Below are 17347 nucleotides of genomic sequence, written 5' to 3'. Positions count from 1 at the left end.
TGAATTGAGTAAGAGTATAAGGGGACTATGTATTTCCAGAGGTATCAATTTTTACATTGATAAAAGAGAAACTGAGATTTCTAAATGAGTTATGAGTTTAAAAAATATTTCAAGAGCAGTTACCTCTTTTAAGAGGATAGTTTGACCAATTATCTCAAACTAGAGGAAGAGTTGTGTTTTTAAAACATATGAGCATAAGTATATATTATTGGGAGTAATATTGAGCACCGATATGGGGGAGAGTTCAGACAACTCACAACCCTCATAAACCATGTATGCCAACATGGATAAAGGGTCATACTTTTTAGATGATTCATTGTTGCTTTTTAAGCATAGCTTAGTGAATCCACTTAGTTGAGGTGTCCTATATCCCGGCAAAGTATAGGATAGTTTTGGCAGCGTGGGCAAGACGTTGTACCATCACGTAGCTCATAGTGATGGTTGTCAGTTAGAGATCTCCCAAATAGAGTTAAAAATGTATTTTTATTATATAGTGATATGTTGAGTTCAAAGATGAGGAAGTATTTTGTAAAGCTTTAAATGATTTTACTCTTTTATTTCTTTACATTCAGCTTGAGTTCATTGTTATCTATTGCAGTCCTTTCTTTCAGTTATTTGTTATTCAACAATATTACATACTCGTACATTCAATATACTGATGTCATTCGGCATGCATCTTTTTAATAATGTAGATACATGTTATTAGGATCCTCAACAAAAGTCTATTGAGATCACTTCATCCTCTCATCTAGTTATGAGTGAGACCTCATTGCTTCCGGAGGACTCCAGTTTTATGAGTTGTTAGTATTACTAGCATTTTGAGTAGTCATGGTTCTTGTCCCAACACTCGTCTATATATAGTATAGGCTTCATAGATAGATAGTTTTGGAGAGTCTTTCAGTTTCAATTTTTTAATTAAAACTTATGTTTCATGCTCAGTATATTCAGCGAAGTTTTGAGATTCAGTAAACTGTTTTTAAACGTTTCTTTCAATTTAATGTTATGTATGCTTGAGTTAGTCTTCCACTTGTAGTCAGCCAAGATGAGGATTCGCTTGGGGACCAGCAATGGTTCTTGAGTGTCGACCACGTCCGGGTGTAGGCTCGGGTCGTGACAGTTTCCCCACATAATTTCATTTGGAAAGTGATTCTACATACATCATAATTGTACTGAATTACGATTTTATAATCTTGAAACTATAAGTGCATCTAATCATAAAGAGCCCTTGGCAATACCGTCGCCTTGAGGTGGTCATACCTCCCTTCCAAACCTATTCACAATTCAAGTGAATCTTTCACTGTTAAGTATTCAACCTTTAGGCTTTCATCAGGATGATGACGAAGAAAAATCATAGCGTTTGTTTTATCCTGACTTGATGTTTTATTTCCTTCGATTATACTATCACCAAGACCCTTAGGGGTAAGTTGAATTTTAGCATCAAATACCCATGACAAATAGTTCTTTCTAGAAATGGCGAGTGCCAAAATTCAAACTTCGACAACTTCGACATGATGAAAACTATCATAAAATAATTGAGTTAATATCATGATGTTTGTTTCTTTATAATAAATGACAAATTAATATTGAATGAACATGGAATATTACAAAAACATGTAAACTCATGAAGTATTGAAGCGATAAATTTAATATATTTTCTAATTGTTCTAAATATTTATTACTAGTTTCAATAGATATTAACGCCAAAGTTCAGTAAGAATTTCAAGTCATATTTAATACAATATATTAAATAAATGAGTATAAAATATATTATATGCATGAACATGGAATATTACAAAAACATGTAAACTCATGAGTCATGAAGTATTGAAGCAATAAATTTAATATATTTTCTAATTGTTCTAAATATTTATTACTAGTTTCAATAGATATTAACACCAAAGTTTAGTAAGAATTTCAAGTCATATTTAATACAATATTATTCCTTTTTATGACACACAAATACTTATCATAAATGCATGACAAGAAAATATTTACGAGTATTCTAACTGGCATGCTATCACATAGCTTAGCATTTAATTTAGAGTTATAATTTAGTAGCATATAAATAACATAATAATATAAACCTGAAACATATTGATTATTATGCCTAGTAAAGTGTCATAATAATACCTAAATCAAGTCATGTATGCAGTAATTAAATTGGAGATCAAAGACTTATGAAAGTCCTATTATATATATATATATATATACACCTCTGCTGTAAATTAAAATATTATAAAATATTTATTTAACTATAACTATAACAATAACAATAACTATAACTATAATAACTATAGCTATTAACTTTAACTATAACTATAAAAGTGAAAACAAAAAAAGTTGAAAGTTGAATTACGATTTTACCCCTACTATAAATTAAAATGTTATAAAATATTTAACTATTAAATTGTACCATTTTAATTAAACTATTAATGACTTTTGGACTTACTTAGATTAGTTTCTAATTAAATATCTAATTTGATAATATTTATCATCTATCATCTATAATAATAATAATAATAATAATAATAATAATAAAATAAATCCAAAAAAACTCTACAAACTAAATTACTCAACTTTTCCTCTTTCTGTAACTCCTCTCATAAATAATATAATTTATGTGGATAAAGTATTAAGTATCTTTTATGATAAATAAAGAAATTTAATAATTTAAAAGGGTGCAAATCTACATGGTTTGTTACCTTTATTTTCTTTTTCTATTCTGCATTTATTTATTGTTATTTTATTTATTTGATTTAAATATTCACATTTATAACATATTTAATTACCTATTCAATTTTTAGTCTGCTAATAGCAAAGGAAAAAATAAGGTTGATGAATCTACTACTGAACAAAATACTCTTGCCAACACTTTGAATATTGATCCAAAACAAAATATGTGTTTAGGAATGATACAAATTGTTACAGCTCATAAATGGTATGTTAAATATAATATATTAATTGATAATACTTTTCCTATAACTAACATTGCTATGATTGATAGTGGCGCTGATGTGAATGGCATTCAAGAAGGTCTAGTACCTACTAAATATTTTGTAAAAACAACTCATATGGTTAAATTTGCATCTAGTCATGCATCTGGTCATGCTTTAGATATAAAGTATAAATTATCTAATACTAGTATTTGCCAGAATAAAGTTAGTATTCCTCACTTCTTTTCTTAGTAAAAAATTAGTTATACCCTCCTATTATTCTAGGAACTCCTTTTATAAATGCAATTTATCCTTTTACTAATATAAATGCTAAAGGATTTTCTGCTACTTATAAAAATCAAGATATTAGTTATACTTTTATCACCGAGCCTATTTCTAGAATTATTAATGCTCTAATTGAAATGAAACAAAAGCATGTTGATTATTTACAACTTGAGATATTTAGTATGAATATATTCGATACTTTAAAATTTGCTAAAGTACAGAAAAAGATTAAACTCATTTCTGAAAAAATAGCCATTGATATTTGTGTTGATCATCCTAGTGCCTTTTGGAATCGGAAAAAGCATACTGTAACTCTTCTATATGAAGATGATTTCTCTAAGGAAAATATCCCTACCAAATCACGTCCTTGTCAGATGAATACCGAATTGGTTGAATTCTGCAAAAAGGAAATTGATAATTTATTACAAAAATGTTTGATAAAGGCTTCCAAATCACCAGGGTCGTGTACTGCTTTTTATGTTAATAACGCAGCAGAAAAAGAACGAGGTGTTCCCAGGTTAGTTATAAATTATAAACCTTTCAATAGATTTTTTAAATGGATTAGATATCCTATTCAAAATAAAAGAGATTTATTAACCAGATTATATGATGCTAATATCTTTTCAAAATTTGATTTAAAATCTAGATATTGGCAAATCCAAATATTTATAGACCATTCATATAGAACGGCATTTAATGTTCCGTTTGGACAGTACGAATGGAATGTAATGCCTTTTGGGTTAAAAAATGCTCCCTCAAAATTTCAAAAGATAATGAATGATATTTTTAATCTCTATTTGGATTTCATCATAGTTTATATTGATGATATTTTGGTATACTCAAAGACTATTGAAATGCATATTAAGCAAGACATTTTTAAGAAAATAATTATTCAAAATGGTTTGGTCATATCTAAACCTAAAATGAGTCTTTTTCAAACAGAAGTTAGATTTTTGGGTCATTTGATTTGTCAAGGAAATATGACTCCTATTCAGCGATCTATTGAATTCACATCGAAATTCCCTCATATTATTACAGATAAGATGCAATTGCAGCGGTTTTTGGGAAGTTTAAACTACATTTTCCCATTCAACAAGAATTTGTCTTGATATTTATCTCCGTTATATGACAGGCTAAAAAGGATCATAAGAAGTCTTGGACTAATAGTCTCACAGATCTTGTAAAGACTATTAAAGAAAGAGTTAAATATTTACCTTGTTTAACCCTTGCTAATCTTGCTTGGCCAAAGATTGTAGAGATAGATGCGTCTAATATTGGGTATGGAGGTATATTGAAACAAATTAATCTGCATGATAAAAATGAATAACTTATTCGATTTCATTCAGGAAAATGGAACGTTGCTCAGAAAAAATATTCGACGGTAGCTCATGAAATGTTAACTATCATTAAGTGCGTATTAAAATTTCAAGATGATTTATATAATCAAAAATTCTTAATAAAAACTGATGCTTAGTCAGTCAAGTATATTTTTGATAAAGATTTTAAACATGATGCGTCTAAGTTAATATTTGCTAGGTGGCAGGCACAATTAGCCCCTTTTGATTTCGAAATTCATTATAAAAAGGGAAGTGATAATTCCCTCCCAGACTTCTTATCAAGAGAATATCTTTCTTCTGATGGGTTTTCTTGACTTCTTTCCTGATAAAGATTTGGTAACGATTTTGAAGGCAGTTCCTCTTAATAGAGATTTAAAGGAACTTATATTATGGAGAATTATAGACGGAATGGTGATAGATATCGTTAATGATTACATGATTGAACAATAGCTTTATGAAAGATTTTATTGTAATGAACTTTATCACCTCTTGAATGATTAAAACTAAATGCTATGTTTGCAGGATGGATCCTCCTTGGATAACCACGGCTAGGGGAAAAGGCAGTTATACTCGTGGAAGGGGAAGATCATCCCCAAGTTCATCAGGATCATCATACAGATCTTCATCATCTAGTACTCCAATTATACAAAAAAGAAGAATGAGTTTATATAACTTAAACTCTAGAGCATAAGAAAAAACTTTATCATCAATACATCTGGAAGATATTCTAGAAAGTGATCCATTATATGCTAACCTACAGGAGTTTCTAACTCAAAAGCAAGGTGATTCTTTTGCTTCAATCGCCAAAAAAGAAGTTGATGATATCAAAACATATGAAGAGAAAAGATATATCTCTTAGAAAACTCTGACATACAGAGAAAAGAAGAACCTTGGAAGATATATTCCAGAAAGTGATCCATTATATGCTAACCTACAGGAGTTTCTAACTCAAAAGTAAGGTGATTCTTTTGCTTCAATCGCCAAAAAAGAAGTTGATGATATCAAAACATATGAAGAGAAAAGATATATCTCTTAGAAAACTCTGACATACAGAGAAAAGAAGAACCTTGGAAGATATATTCCAGAAAGTGATCCATTATATGCTAACCTACAGGAGTTTCTAACTCAAAAGTAAGGTGATTCTTTTGCTTCAATCGCCAAAAAAGAAGTTGATGATATCAAAACATATGAAGAGAAAAGATATATCTCTTAGAAAACTCTGACATACAGAGAAAAGAAGAACCTTGGAAGATATTCCAGAGGTATTTAGTTAATGGGCTTTATTTCCCGAGTGAGTCATACAAAACTCGAAAATATTATGAGACTCTGCTGATAAGCACAAGTGTTGAATTTCAACATTTTTCCGGATATAATACAAGTGAGAATGTTTATAACTTCTCTAAAATGATTATAAAACATGTCATTCAAATTGAAGATTGGAGTATTTCCTCAATGACTGAAAGACAATTCAGTCTGAACAAAGTCATGGTAAGCTTTACCTATTGGGATTATATTCAGGCATTTAATAAAGTCCTATGTTATAACAATGAGAGGCATAAACATACTTGGTTTATAAAAGTATGTGCCAAGATATTTGCTAACCCTATAACAAATTGATTTTTAAACTGGTGATCATACCACGGGCCGACCATAAAAATATTGCCCGAATCATTTCTCAAGTTATACAAAGAATGGGTCAAGATTTACCCAGATCTCAACAAGTTATATCATTAAGAACATATTTGTTATTTACAAATTGAATAGATATATTTTTTAATAGAATTCTCTGTTCCATGGATTCATAAATGGGTTTCGAAAGTACATTTCACTGAGGAACAAATCCCACGCCTATACAAAAGTTATTATAATAATTTTTGGGACAAGTTGATGAAGAAAGATCCTCAAACAAAGTCTATATACGGACAAGAACTGCTGGATCTAATAACGAAAACCATACACATTTATAAATCGATTCCTAATAAAGGAATTATGACTGATGACTCAACCTCCGTAAAACATATGGCTAGAAAAATTTCTAATCATGATGAAGATGAACAAAATGAAATGATTATGAAGTATCTAGAAGAAGTAAAGAAAAAGATTCTTCAATGTAAGTCATTACGCAAAATCAAATTCATCAATGCGTAGTGAAACAAGTGAAGAAATGCACGAAGATCAACCATATGAAGAAGAAAGTCTAGTAGATGCAATGAAGAAAGCTGAAGATTTATTGGCAAAACTAAAGGACAAGATGTAGCAGTGTTAAACTTTTCTGGAACAGTAAAACGCCCGGATTACTGTAGCAACAATATAGCTCAACAGTAAATACACTGTTACCAGGACCAAGATAGGGGCCCAGTATCCTGTACAAAGATTCTTTCTTCCTATAAATAAGTTTGTTTTTCTTTAATTAGAGAGTAGGTTTTAGAAACCCTCTCTTCCGTTTTGCACTCACTCTCTTTTTTGTAAATTTTTCTTACTAAGTTTTGTATGCTTGTCGGATTTTGGCCGAAATAATAAAGTGTGCGATTTGGTAACAACAAGGTACTTTCTTTTCTCTTTCTTCCTGTCTTTTACTTTTATAAATTCTCCGATCTAAGTCGTGACTATATCCGGCTAAAAAACTATATCTATGCCGGATAACTAACTTCTCTTTTATATAGACCATGAATGGATCTAAGATTTATTTAAATATAGAAGAATTTTAGTATGGCTTCTCGACTTGGTTCTGAGATTGAGGTTCAGTCGGATCTAGTACTACTTTTATTGGCTTTGTCTTTGTGACTTCGTCTGATGAGCCGTGGTTTTTTGCCCGAAAAAGAGTTTGATAAGTAGGGCGCCTGATACCCGGTTAGAACTATCAGACACATAGGCTCAATAAAAGTATGTATTAGCTTCTTGACAGGCCCTTTGCTTGGGTAAACTAATTAAACCATGCAGTCTGAGAAAGTATGCTAAATTCTTGTGTATTTCGATTCTTATGTAGTTCGACTACCTCTAAGGATATTGACTTTCTTGATCTATGACTGGGCGGACCACCGCCAGGTCAGTGATCCTGTATCGTTGGTATTAGATCCTAGGAACTTTCACGGTATTTATATAATTGATGTGAAGAATTTTGGCATAAATATATTCTCTCTTTTATGAAACAAGAAGATATTAAAAGTACTCGGTTAGAAGAGGTAGATATACCTCAAAACCTGGATTTGTTAAACAAATGGACTATTCCGAAAGTGAATTTAAAAACTATTTATGATTATGGTTGGTTTGATAAAATCTCAAACAAAAAGTTGATTAAAACAACTGAGCAATCTTTGGCGTTAAGCTCGTCAGAACAAACTATTCATTTATTAAATAAGTGTGATATTGAATTTTATAAATCTCAATATAAATTCTTGCATATTGGCATGGTTCAAATTGCTTTCAAGCCTTTGACTCTTAAAGGGTTACTAGAGACTTTCTTAGCTACTCTTCGTGACACAAGAAATCTTAATTTTCGACAGTCTTTGATGGGGTCGATAGAATCTACAGTGGCCTATGGCCCAGTTTATTTTAATGCTCAGCCAAATTTGCAGTTATCTTTGACTGATTCTAATATCTTAGATGCTTTAACTTTGAATGTTAAGACGCATGGTTATAACTATGCAGCTGATTCTGAATTAATCTGCTTGGCTTATAGAATCTATTTTAAATTACTTGCTACTTTGAATCCTAGATGTAAGTTATATGATACATCTGATCAAACTATTTTGGTAGAAATTAATTTCGCCAGATCTAAAGTCACTACTAGAAGACCTATAAAATGGGAAGAAATTAATTTTCCTACTACTTGGATTCTAGATTCTGTTATACCCCCTGAACAACTGACTGATGCTGTCACCAATTGTGAATATTCTCATATTAGTCAAAATTCTGATGGAAAAATTTGTATGCAGTTTGATGAAAATAGTATACCTTATAGTAAACATTTTTTTGCTTCTGATAAAATACTAGCTATTCAACATATTTCTCCGATAGAACCTTGTTATGGTCCAACTAGAAATCGAGTTGTTTCATTGCATACTTTATCAATAGTTATATCTGCAGAAAAAGAAAAAATTAAAATTGATCCTCGGTTAAACATTGTTCAAACAAATGATAAATCATCTGATGTTTCTGATAAGGATATTCCTTCTGTATCCGAGATGGATTTTAATCTTAATGATGCTTAATGATGAGAGAACATCAAATTGATTTTAGTCCAGATTCACTGGCAAGAAAATATATTCAAAACGAATTTTTAAATGAAAATTGGAACCGGTTCAAAACTTGGTTTTTTGACACTTAAAGTAGAGAAGATTTAAATAATATTTCTCAGGAATTTTATGAAAATTGTGCATTACATAATCATATTATGTTCTTTGTGCCTTGGTGTATAACCACTTATTTACCTTTATTCATCAACGTTCTTGAACGATCTTACAAAGATGAATCAGGTAATATTATTCAATCCATTTATCCTCCTCAAGCTCCGTTTATTTTACCAAATAATATTGATATTACTTTTACTGCTTTTCATAAATTTATTGATAATGAGGTGGCCGCAGTAAGTATTAATGAGATTAATCGATTTATTTCTCAAAATAATTATTTGGGTTTGTATGTTAAAGTCATTGGTGAACATATTTGTTCTCTAGATAAGAAGTTAGATAATATAACTAATCTGATTATTCAAATTGATGACAAGTTAAAATCAGCGAATCAAGTCTCTAAACAGGCTTCGACGTCCAAACAGCCTGATGTCCATATTCAAAGACCTCCTCAAATTCAAGATTTTATTCTTAGACCTCTTCGTGATCTTGAAAGACTTTTAGATAAAAAAAATTCAGAATTTGGTGCAAGTGCAAAACCGATAAGCCTCGCTGAAGATTTTGCAGATGAAATGGAAGCCACTTTCGATTAATGGAAGTTAATAAACTTCATGGTTATCCAAAGAAGAATAGTGGTAATATGTATGCTAGAAAACCTAGTATGCAAACTTATTATTATCCCAGACCAACTACTTAAGATGTTTTAATAGAGGAAAGAGATTGGAATCAAACTAACACCTCTTATAGTGGAAGCGAGATTTATGAATGGAATCTCGATGGTTTGACTTATAGACAGTTAACTATTTTAGTTCATAGGATACTTATGTATGCTACCATCTGCAAGAGCGTTAATGACACTGACAGGACTATTTGCAAAATGATTATTGCAGGTTTTACGGGTCAATTAAGAGGTTGGTGGGATAATTATATGACCCTTGATGCAAAGGCAGCAGTCATAAACGCTAAGGCTACAGCCGAAGGAGTTGATAACATTGGATTTGCATTAGTTAAAAAAAGAGAAAACGTTGTTTATACTTTAGTCTTGACCATCCTAGAACATTTTAGTGGTAGATTTACCAATCAATATGAAACCATTAGATCTTTACTAAATGGTCTTAGATGTAGACATTTAGGTGAGTTTAGATGGTATAAAGACACTTATTAAAGTCGGGCAATGGAACTTCCCGAAAATGGCTTAGAATTCTGTAAAGCCAAATTTATCAATGGTTTACCTTCTTTATTTGCAGAAATAGTGAAAAAGACTCTTAGAGATCCGCAAGGAATTATTCCCTATAGTAATTTAACCTATGGAAGGCTTATTGGGGCTTGTATGCAAGAAGGCATAAATTTGTGCAATGAGTTAAAACTCTCAAGAAAGCTAAATATGGATAAGCTTAGAGAAAAGTCTCAATTGGGAGATTTTTGTACTCAGTTCGGTTTACCAGATGCTTCTAAAGATACCAACCGAGAAACTTCTAAATCAGAATCTCATATATCTCATCATAAGAAAAGAAGATCTTGGAGAAATACTAGAAAAGAAAGAGATGAGCGTAGGGCTAATCGTAAATCTCATAGATTTACCAAGAATAGGTCAAGGCGAGATCTTGATAAGATTAAGTGTTATAAATGTGAAAAATTTGGGCATATAGCTCCAAATTGTAAGCTAGAAAAGCTTAAGACTCTAGAACTTGATGATGATATTCAAGAGAAGATTTATAGTTTTCTATATACTTCTGGTTCCAAATCAGATTATGATGATTCTGAAGCAAGTTATGCAACAGAGGATGAGCAACCTGAGTCTTCTAAGGTTTATCAAGATTCGAATGATGCTTGCAAATGTCATGGTGATATTTGTCACTGCGAACATGATGAATTCTACAAGATGCAATCTCAGTTCGAAGACATGAATATGTTCACTATCACTGCAGACAATGTGATAGAACTTCTAAAAAAAGATACCGATAATACTCTTCGTGAAAAGATCATTCAATTGGCTGCTAGTAAAACTAGCTCTTCAACTAGTATTCCTAGTGATAAAAAGGTTAAAGATGCATTTAATTATTCTGCTCCTTACTCCTTGTCTGAAGTTCATAATAGACTCTCTTCTAAACAAACCATGGTTATTCGTCATACCTCTTTTGATGATTTAAAAGGAGAAATTGAACATTTGAAGTAAGAAATTAAATTTCTTAAACAAAATCATATTATTTATGATCACCTTCTTACTTAGATTGAGTCTGCTAATAGCAAAGGAAAAAAATAAGGTTGATGAATCTACTGCTGAAGAAAAAATACTCTTGCCAACACTTTGAATATTGATATGAAACAAAATATGTTTTTAGGAATAATGCAAATACTTACAGCTCATAAATGGTATGTTAAATGTACTATATTAATTGATAATAATTTTTCTATAACTAACATTGTTGTAATTGATAGTGGTGTTGATATGAGTTGCATTCAAGAAGGTCTAGTACCTACTAAATATTTTGAAAAAACAACTCATATGGTTAAATATGCATCTAGTCATGCTTTAGATATAAAGTATAAATTATCTAATACTCGTATTGCCAGAATAAAGTTTGTATTCCTCACATCTTTTTCTTAGTAAAAAATCAGTTATACTCTCCTATTATTCTAGGAACTACTTTTATAAATGCCATTTATCCTTTTACTAATATAAATGCTAAAGGATTTTCTGCTACTTATAAAAATCAAGATATTAGTTATACTTTTACCACCGAGCCTATTTCTAGAGATATTAATGCTCTAATTGAAATGAAACAAAAGCATGTTGATTATTTACAACTTGAGATATTTAGTATGAATATATTCGATACTTTAAAATCTTCTAAATTACAGGAAAAGATTAAACACATTTCTGAAAAACTGGCCATTGATATTTGTGTTAATCATCCTACTGCTTTTTGGAATCGGAAAAAGCATATTGTAACTCTTCCATATGAAGATAATTTCTCTAAGGAAAATATCCATACCAAATCACTTCCTTGTCAGATGAATACCGAATAGGTTGAATTCTGCAAAAAGGGAATTGATAATTTTATACAAAAAGGTTTGATAAAGCCTTCCAAATCACCATGGTCGTGTACTGCTTTTTATATTAATAATGCAGCAGAAAAAGAACGAGGTGTTCCCAGGTTAGTTATAAATTATAAACCGTTAAATAAATTTTTAAAATGGATTAGATATCTTATTCCAAATAAAAGACATTTATTAACCAGATTATATGATGCTAATATCTTTTTAAAATTTGATTTAAAATCTGGATACTGGATAGTTCAAATATTTAGAGACCATTCATATAGAACGGCATCTAATGTTCCGTTTGAACAGTACGAATGGAATGTAATGCCTTTTGGGTTAAAAAATGTTCCCTCAGAATTTCAAAAGATAATGAATGATATTTTTAATCCCTATTTGTATTTCATCATAGTTTATAATGATGATATTTTGGTATACTCAAAGACTCTTGAAATGCATATTAAGCATTTAGACATTTTTAAGAAAATAGTTATTCAAAATGGTTTGGTCATATCTAAACCTAAAATGAGTCTTTTTCAAACAGAAGTTAGATTTTTGGGTCATTTGATTTGTCAAGGAAAAATGACTCCTATTCACTGATCTATTGAATTCGCATCGAAATTCCCTGATATTATTACAGATAATACGCAATTGCAGCAGTTTCTGAGAAGTTTAAACTACATTTACCCATTATACATGAATTTGTCTCGAGATTTAGCTCCATTATATGACAGGCAAAAAAAGGATCATAAGAAGCCTTGGACTAATAGTCTCACAGATCTTGTAAAGACTATTAAAGAAAGAGTTAAATATTTACCTTGTTTAACCCTTGCTAATCCTGCTTGGCCAAAGATTGTAGAGACGGAAGTGTCTAATATTGGGTATGGAGGTGTATTGAAACAAATTAATCCGCATGATAAAAATGAATATCTTATTCGATTTCATTCAGGAAAATAGAACGAGGTTCAGAAAAAATATGTGACGGTAGCTCATGAAATGTTAACTATCGTAAACTGCGTATTAAAATTTTAAGATGATTTATATAATCAAAAGTTCTTGATAAAAACTGATGCTCAGTCAGTCAAGTATATATTTGATAAAGATTTTAAACATGATTCGTCTAAGTTAATATTTGCTAGGTGGAAGGCACAATTAGCCCCTTTTGATTTCGAAATTCATTATAAAAAGGGAAGTGATAATTCCCTCCCAGACTTATTATCAAGAGAATATCTTTCTTCTGATGGGTTTTCTTGACTTCTTTCTTGATAAAGATTTGGTTACGATTTTGAAGGCAGTTCCTCTTAATAGAGATTTAAAGGAACTTATATTATGGAGAATTATAGACGGAATGGTGATAGATATCGTCAATGATTATATGATTGAACAAAAGCTTTATGAAAGATTTTACTGTAATGAAGTTTATAATCTCTTGAATGATTAAAAATATAACATCTTGAATGATTAAAACTAAATGCTATGTCTGCAGGATGGATCTTCCTTGGATAACCAAGGTTAGAGGAAAAGGCAGTTATACTCGCGGAAGAGGAATGTCATCCCCAAGTTCATCAAGATCATCATACGGATCTTCATCATCTAATACTCCAATTATACAATAAAGAAGAATGAGTTTATATAACTTAAACTCTAGAGCACAAGAAAGAGCTTCATCATCAATACATCTGGAAGATATTCCAGAAAGTGATCCATTATATGCTAACCTACAGGAGTTTCTAACTCAAAAGCAAGGTGATTCCTTTGCTTCAATTGCCAAAGAAGAAGTTGATGATATCAAAACATATGAAGAGAAATGATATTTCTCTTAGAAAACTCTGACATACAGAGAAAAGAAGAACCTTGGAAGATATTCCAGAGGTATTTAGTTAATGGGCTTTATTTCCCGAGTGAGTCATACAAAACTCGAAAATATTATGAGACTCTGCTGATAAGCACAAGTGTTGAATTTCAACATTTTTCAGGATATAATACAAGTGAGAATGTTTATAACTTCTCTAAAATGATTATAAAACACGTCATTCAAATTGAAGATTGGAGTATTTCCTTAATGACTGAAAGACAATTCAGTCTGAACAAAGCCATGGTAAGCTTTACCTATTGGGATTATATTCAGGCATTTAATAAAGTCCTATGTTATAACAATGAGAGGCATAAACATACTTGGTTTATAAAAGTATGTGCCAAGATATTTGCTAACCCTATACCAAATTGATTTTTAAACTGGTGGTCATACCACGGGCCAACCATAAAAATATTGCCCGAACCATTTCTCAAGTTATACGAAGAATGGGTCAAGATTTCCCACAAATCTCAACAAGTTATATCATCAAGAATATATTTGTTATTTTCAACAAATTGAACAGATATATTTTTTTATGGAATTCTCTGTTCAATGATTCATAAATGGGTTTCGGAAGTAGATTTAACTGAGGAACAAATCCCTTGCCTATACAGAACCTATTATAATAATTTTTGGAACAAGTTGATGAAGAAAGATCCTCAAACAAAGTCTATATACGGACAAGAACTGCTGGATCTAATAACGAAAACCATACACGATTAAAAATTGATTCCTAATAAAGGATCTATGACTGATGACTCAACGTCCGTAAAACATATGGCTAGAAAAATTTCTAATCATGATAATGGAGAACAAAATGAAATGATTATGAAGTATTTAGAAGAAGTAAAGAAAAAGATTCTTCTAAATGTAAGTCATTAAGCAAAATCAGATTCATCAATGCGTAGTGAAACAAGTGAACATATGCACGAATCTCAACCATATGAAGAAGAAAGTCCAGTAGATGCACTGCAGAAAGTCGAAGAGTTTTTGTAAAAACTAAAGGACAAGATGTAGCAGTGTTAAACTTTTTCGGATTAGTAAAACACCCGGACTACTATAGCAACACTGTAGCTCAACAGTAAATACATTGTTACTAGGACCCAGATAGGGGCCCAGTATCCTGTACAAAGATGCTTTCTTTTCCTATAAATAAGTTTGTTTTTCTTTAATTAGAGAGCAGGTTTTAGAAACCCTCTCTTCCGTTTTGCACTCTCTCTCTTTCTTTTAAACTTTTCTTACTAAGTTTTGTAAGCTTGCCGAATTTTGGCCGGAATAACAAAGTGTGCGATTTGGTAACAACAAGGTACTTTCTTTTCTCTTTCTTCTTGTCATTTACTTTTGTAAATTCTCCGATCTAAGCCGTGACTATGTCCGGCTAAAAAATTATATCTATTCCGAATAACTAACTTCTCTTTTATATAGACCATGAACGGATCTAAGCTTTATTTAAATATAGAAGAATTTTAGTATGGCTTCTCGACTTGGTTCTGAGAATGAGGTTCAGTCGGATCTAGTACTACTTTTATTGGCTTTGTCTTTGTGACTCCGTCTGATGAGCCGTGGTTTTTTGCCCGAAAAAGAGTTTGATAAGTAGGGCGTCTGATACCCGATTAGAACTATCAGACACATGGGCTCAATAAAAGTATGTATTAGCTTCTTGACAGGCCATTTGCTTGGGTAAAATAATTAAACCATTCAGTCTGAGAAAGTATGCCAAATTCTTGTGTATTTCGATTCTTATGTAGTTCGACTACCTCTAAGGATATTGACTTTCTTGATCTATGACTGGGAGGACCACCGCCAGGTCAGTGATCCTGTATCGTTGGTATCATATCTTAGGAACTTTCATGGTATTTATATAATTGATGTGAAGAATTTCGGCATAGATATATTCTCTCTTTTATGGAACAAGAAGATATTAAAAGTACTCGGTTAGAAGAGGTAGATATACCTCAAAACCTTGATTTGTTAAACAAATGGACTATTCCGAAAGTGAATATAAAAACTATTTATGATTATGGCTGGTTTGATAAAATCTCAAATACACAGTTGATTAAAACAACTGAGCAATCTTTGGCGTTAAACTCGTCAGAACAAACAATTCGTTTATTAAATAAGCGTGATATTGAATTTTATAAATCTCAATATAAATTCTTGCATATTGGCATGGTTCAAATCGCTTTCAAGCCTTTGACTCTTAAAGGGTTACCAGAGACTTTCTTAGCTGCTCTTTGTGACACAAGAAATCTTAATTTTCGACAGTCTTTGATGGGGTCGATAGAATCTACAGTGGCCTATGGCCCAGTTTATTTTAATGCTCAGCCAAATTTGCAGTTATCTTTGACTGATTCTAATATCTTAGATGCTTTAACTTTGAATGTTAAGACGCATGGTTATAACTATGCAGCTGGTTCTGAATTAATATGTTTGTCTTATAGAATCTATTTTAAATTACTTGCTACTTTAAATACTAGATGTAAGTTATATGATACATCTGATCAAACTATTTTGGTAGAAACTAATTTCGCCAGATCTAAGGTCACTACTAGAAGACCTATAAAATGGGAAGAAATTATTTTTCCTACTACTTAGATTCAAGATTCTGTTATACCCTCTGAACAACTGACAGATACTGTCACCAATTCTGAATATTCTCATATTAGTCAAATTCCAAAGGAAAAATTTGTATGCAGTTTGATGAAAAAAGTATTCCTTATAGTAGACATTCTTTTGCTTTTGATAAAAGACTGGCTATTCAACATATTTCTCCGATAGAACCTGGTCCAGCTAGAAATCGAGCTTCTTCATTGCATACTTTATCAACAGTTATATCTGCAGAAAAAGTAAAAATTAAAATTGATCCTCGGTTAAACATTGTTCAAACAAATGATAAATCATCTGATGTTTCTGATAAGGATATTCCTTCTATATCCGAGATGGATTTTAATCTTAATGTGCTAAATGATGAGAGAACATCAAATTGATTTTAGTCCAGCTTCACTGGCAAGAAAATATATTCAAAACAAATTTTTAAATGAAAAATGGAACCGGTTTAAAACTTGGTTTTTTGACACTTACAGTAGAGAAGTTTTAAATAATATTTCTCAAGAATTTTATTAAAATTATGCATTACATAATCATATTATGTTCTTTGTGCCTTGGTGTATAACCACTTATTTATCATTATTCATCAACGTTCTTGAACGATCTTACAAAGATGAATCAGGTAATATTATTCAATCCATTTATCCTCCTCAAGCTCCGTTTATTTTACCAAATAATACTGGTATTACTTTTACTGCTTTTCATAAATTTATTAATAATGAGGTGGCCGCAGTAAGTTTTAAAGAGATTAATCGACTTATTTCTCAAAATAGTTATTTGGGTTTGTATGTTAAAGTCATTGGTGAACATATTTGTTCTCTAGATAAGAAGTTAGATAATCTAACAAATCTGCTTATTCAAATTGATGACAAGTTAAAATCAGCGAATGAAGTCTCTGAACAGGCTTCTATGTCCAAACAGCCTGATGTCCCTATTCAA

The 17347-nt window shown here is 31.0% G+C and overlaps 1 protein-coding gene across 1 annotated transcript; it reads left to right on the top strand.

The window, feature by feature from the left end:
- Positions 1-10078: 10078 nt before the first annotated feature.
- Positions 10079-11934, top strand: LOC125873838 (uncharacterized). The gene is made up of 3 exons (XM_049554688.1): positions 10079-10466; positions 10671-10837; positions 11767-11934. The coding sequence occupies exons 1-3, from the start codon at positions 10079-10081 to the stop codon at positions 11932-11934; spliced, it is 723 nt and encodes a 240-aa protein (XP_049410645.1).
- The last annotated feature ends 5413 nt before the right edge of the window (positions 11935-17347 follow it).

Source organism: Solanum stenotomum, chromosome 8 (assembly GCF_019186545.1).
Source record: "Solanum stenotomum isolate F172 chromosome 8, ASM1918654v1, whole genome shotgun sequence".
NCBI lineage: Eukaryota > Viridiplantae > Streptophyta > Magnoliopsida > Solanales > Solanaceae > Solanum > Solanum stenotomum.
This window is presented reverse-complemented; position numbering and strand designations above follow the sequence as displayed.

What these genes read in the sequence shown, in the direction of transcription:
- LOC125873838 (XM_049554688.1), top strand. Translation starts at nt 10,079, where the DNA reads ATGGAACTTCCCGAAAATGGCTTAGAATTCTGTAAAGCCAAATTTATC. An exon ending in AGATGAGCGTAGGGCTAATC is followed by an intron (nt 10,467 to 10,670) that starts GTAAATCTCATA and finishes ATGATTCTGAAG; the next exon opens with CAAGTTATGCAACAGAGGAT. An exon ending in TCACTATCACTGCAGACAAT is followed by an intron (nt 10,838 to 11,766) that starts GTGATAGAACTT and finishes TCTAAATTACAG; the next exon opens with GAAAAGATTAAACACATTTC.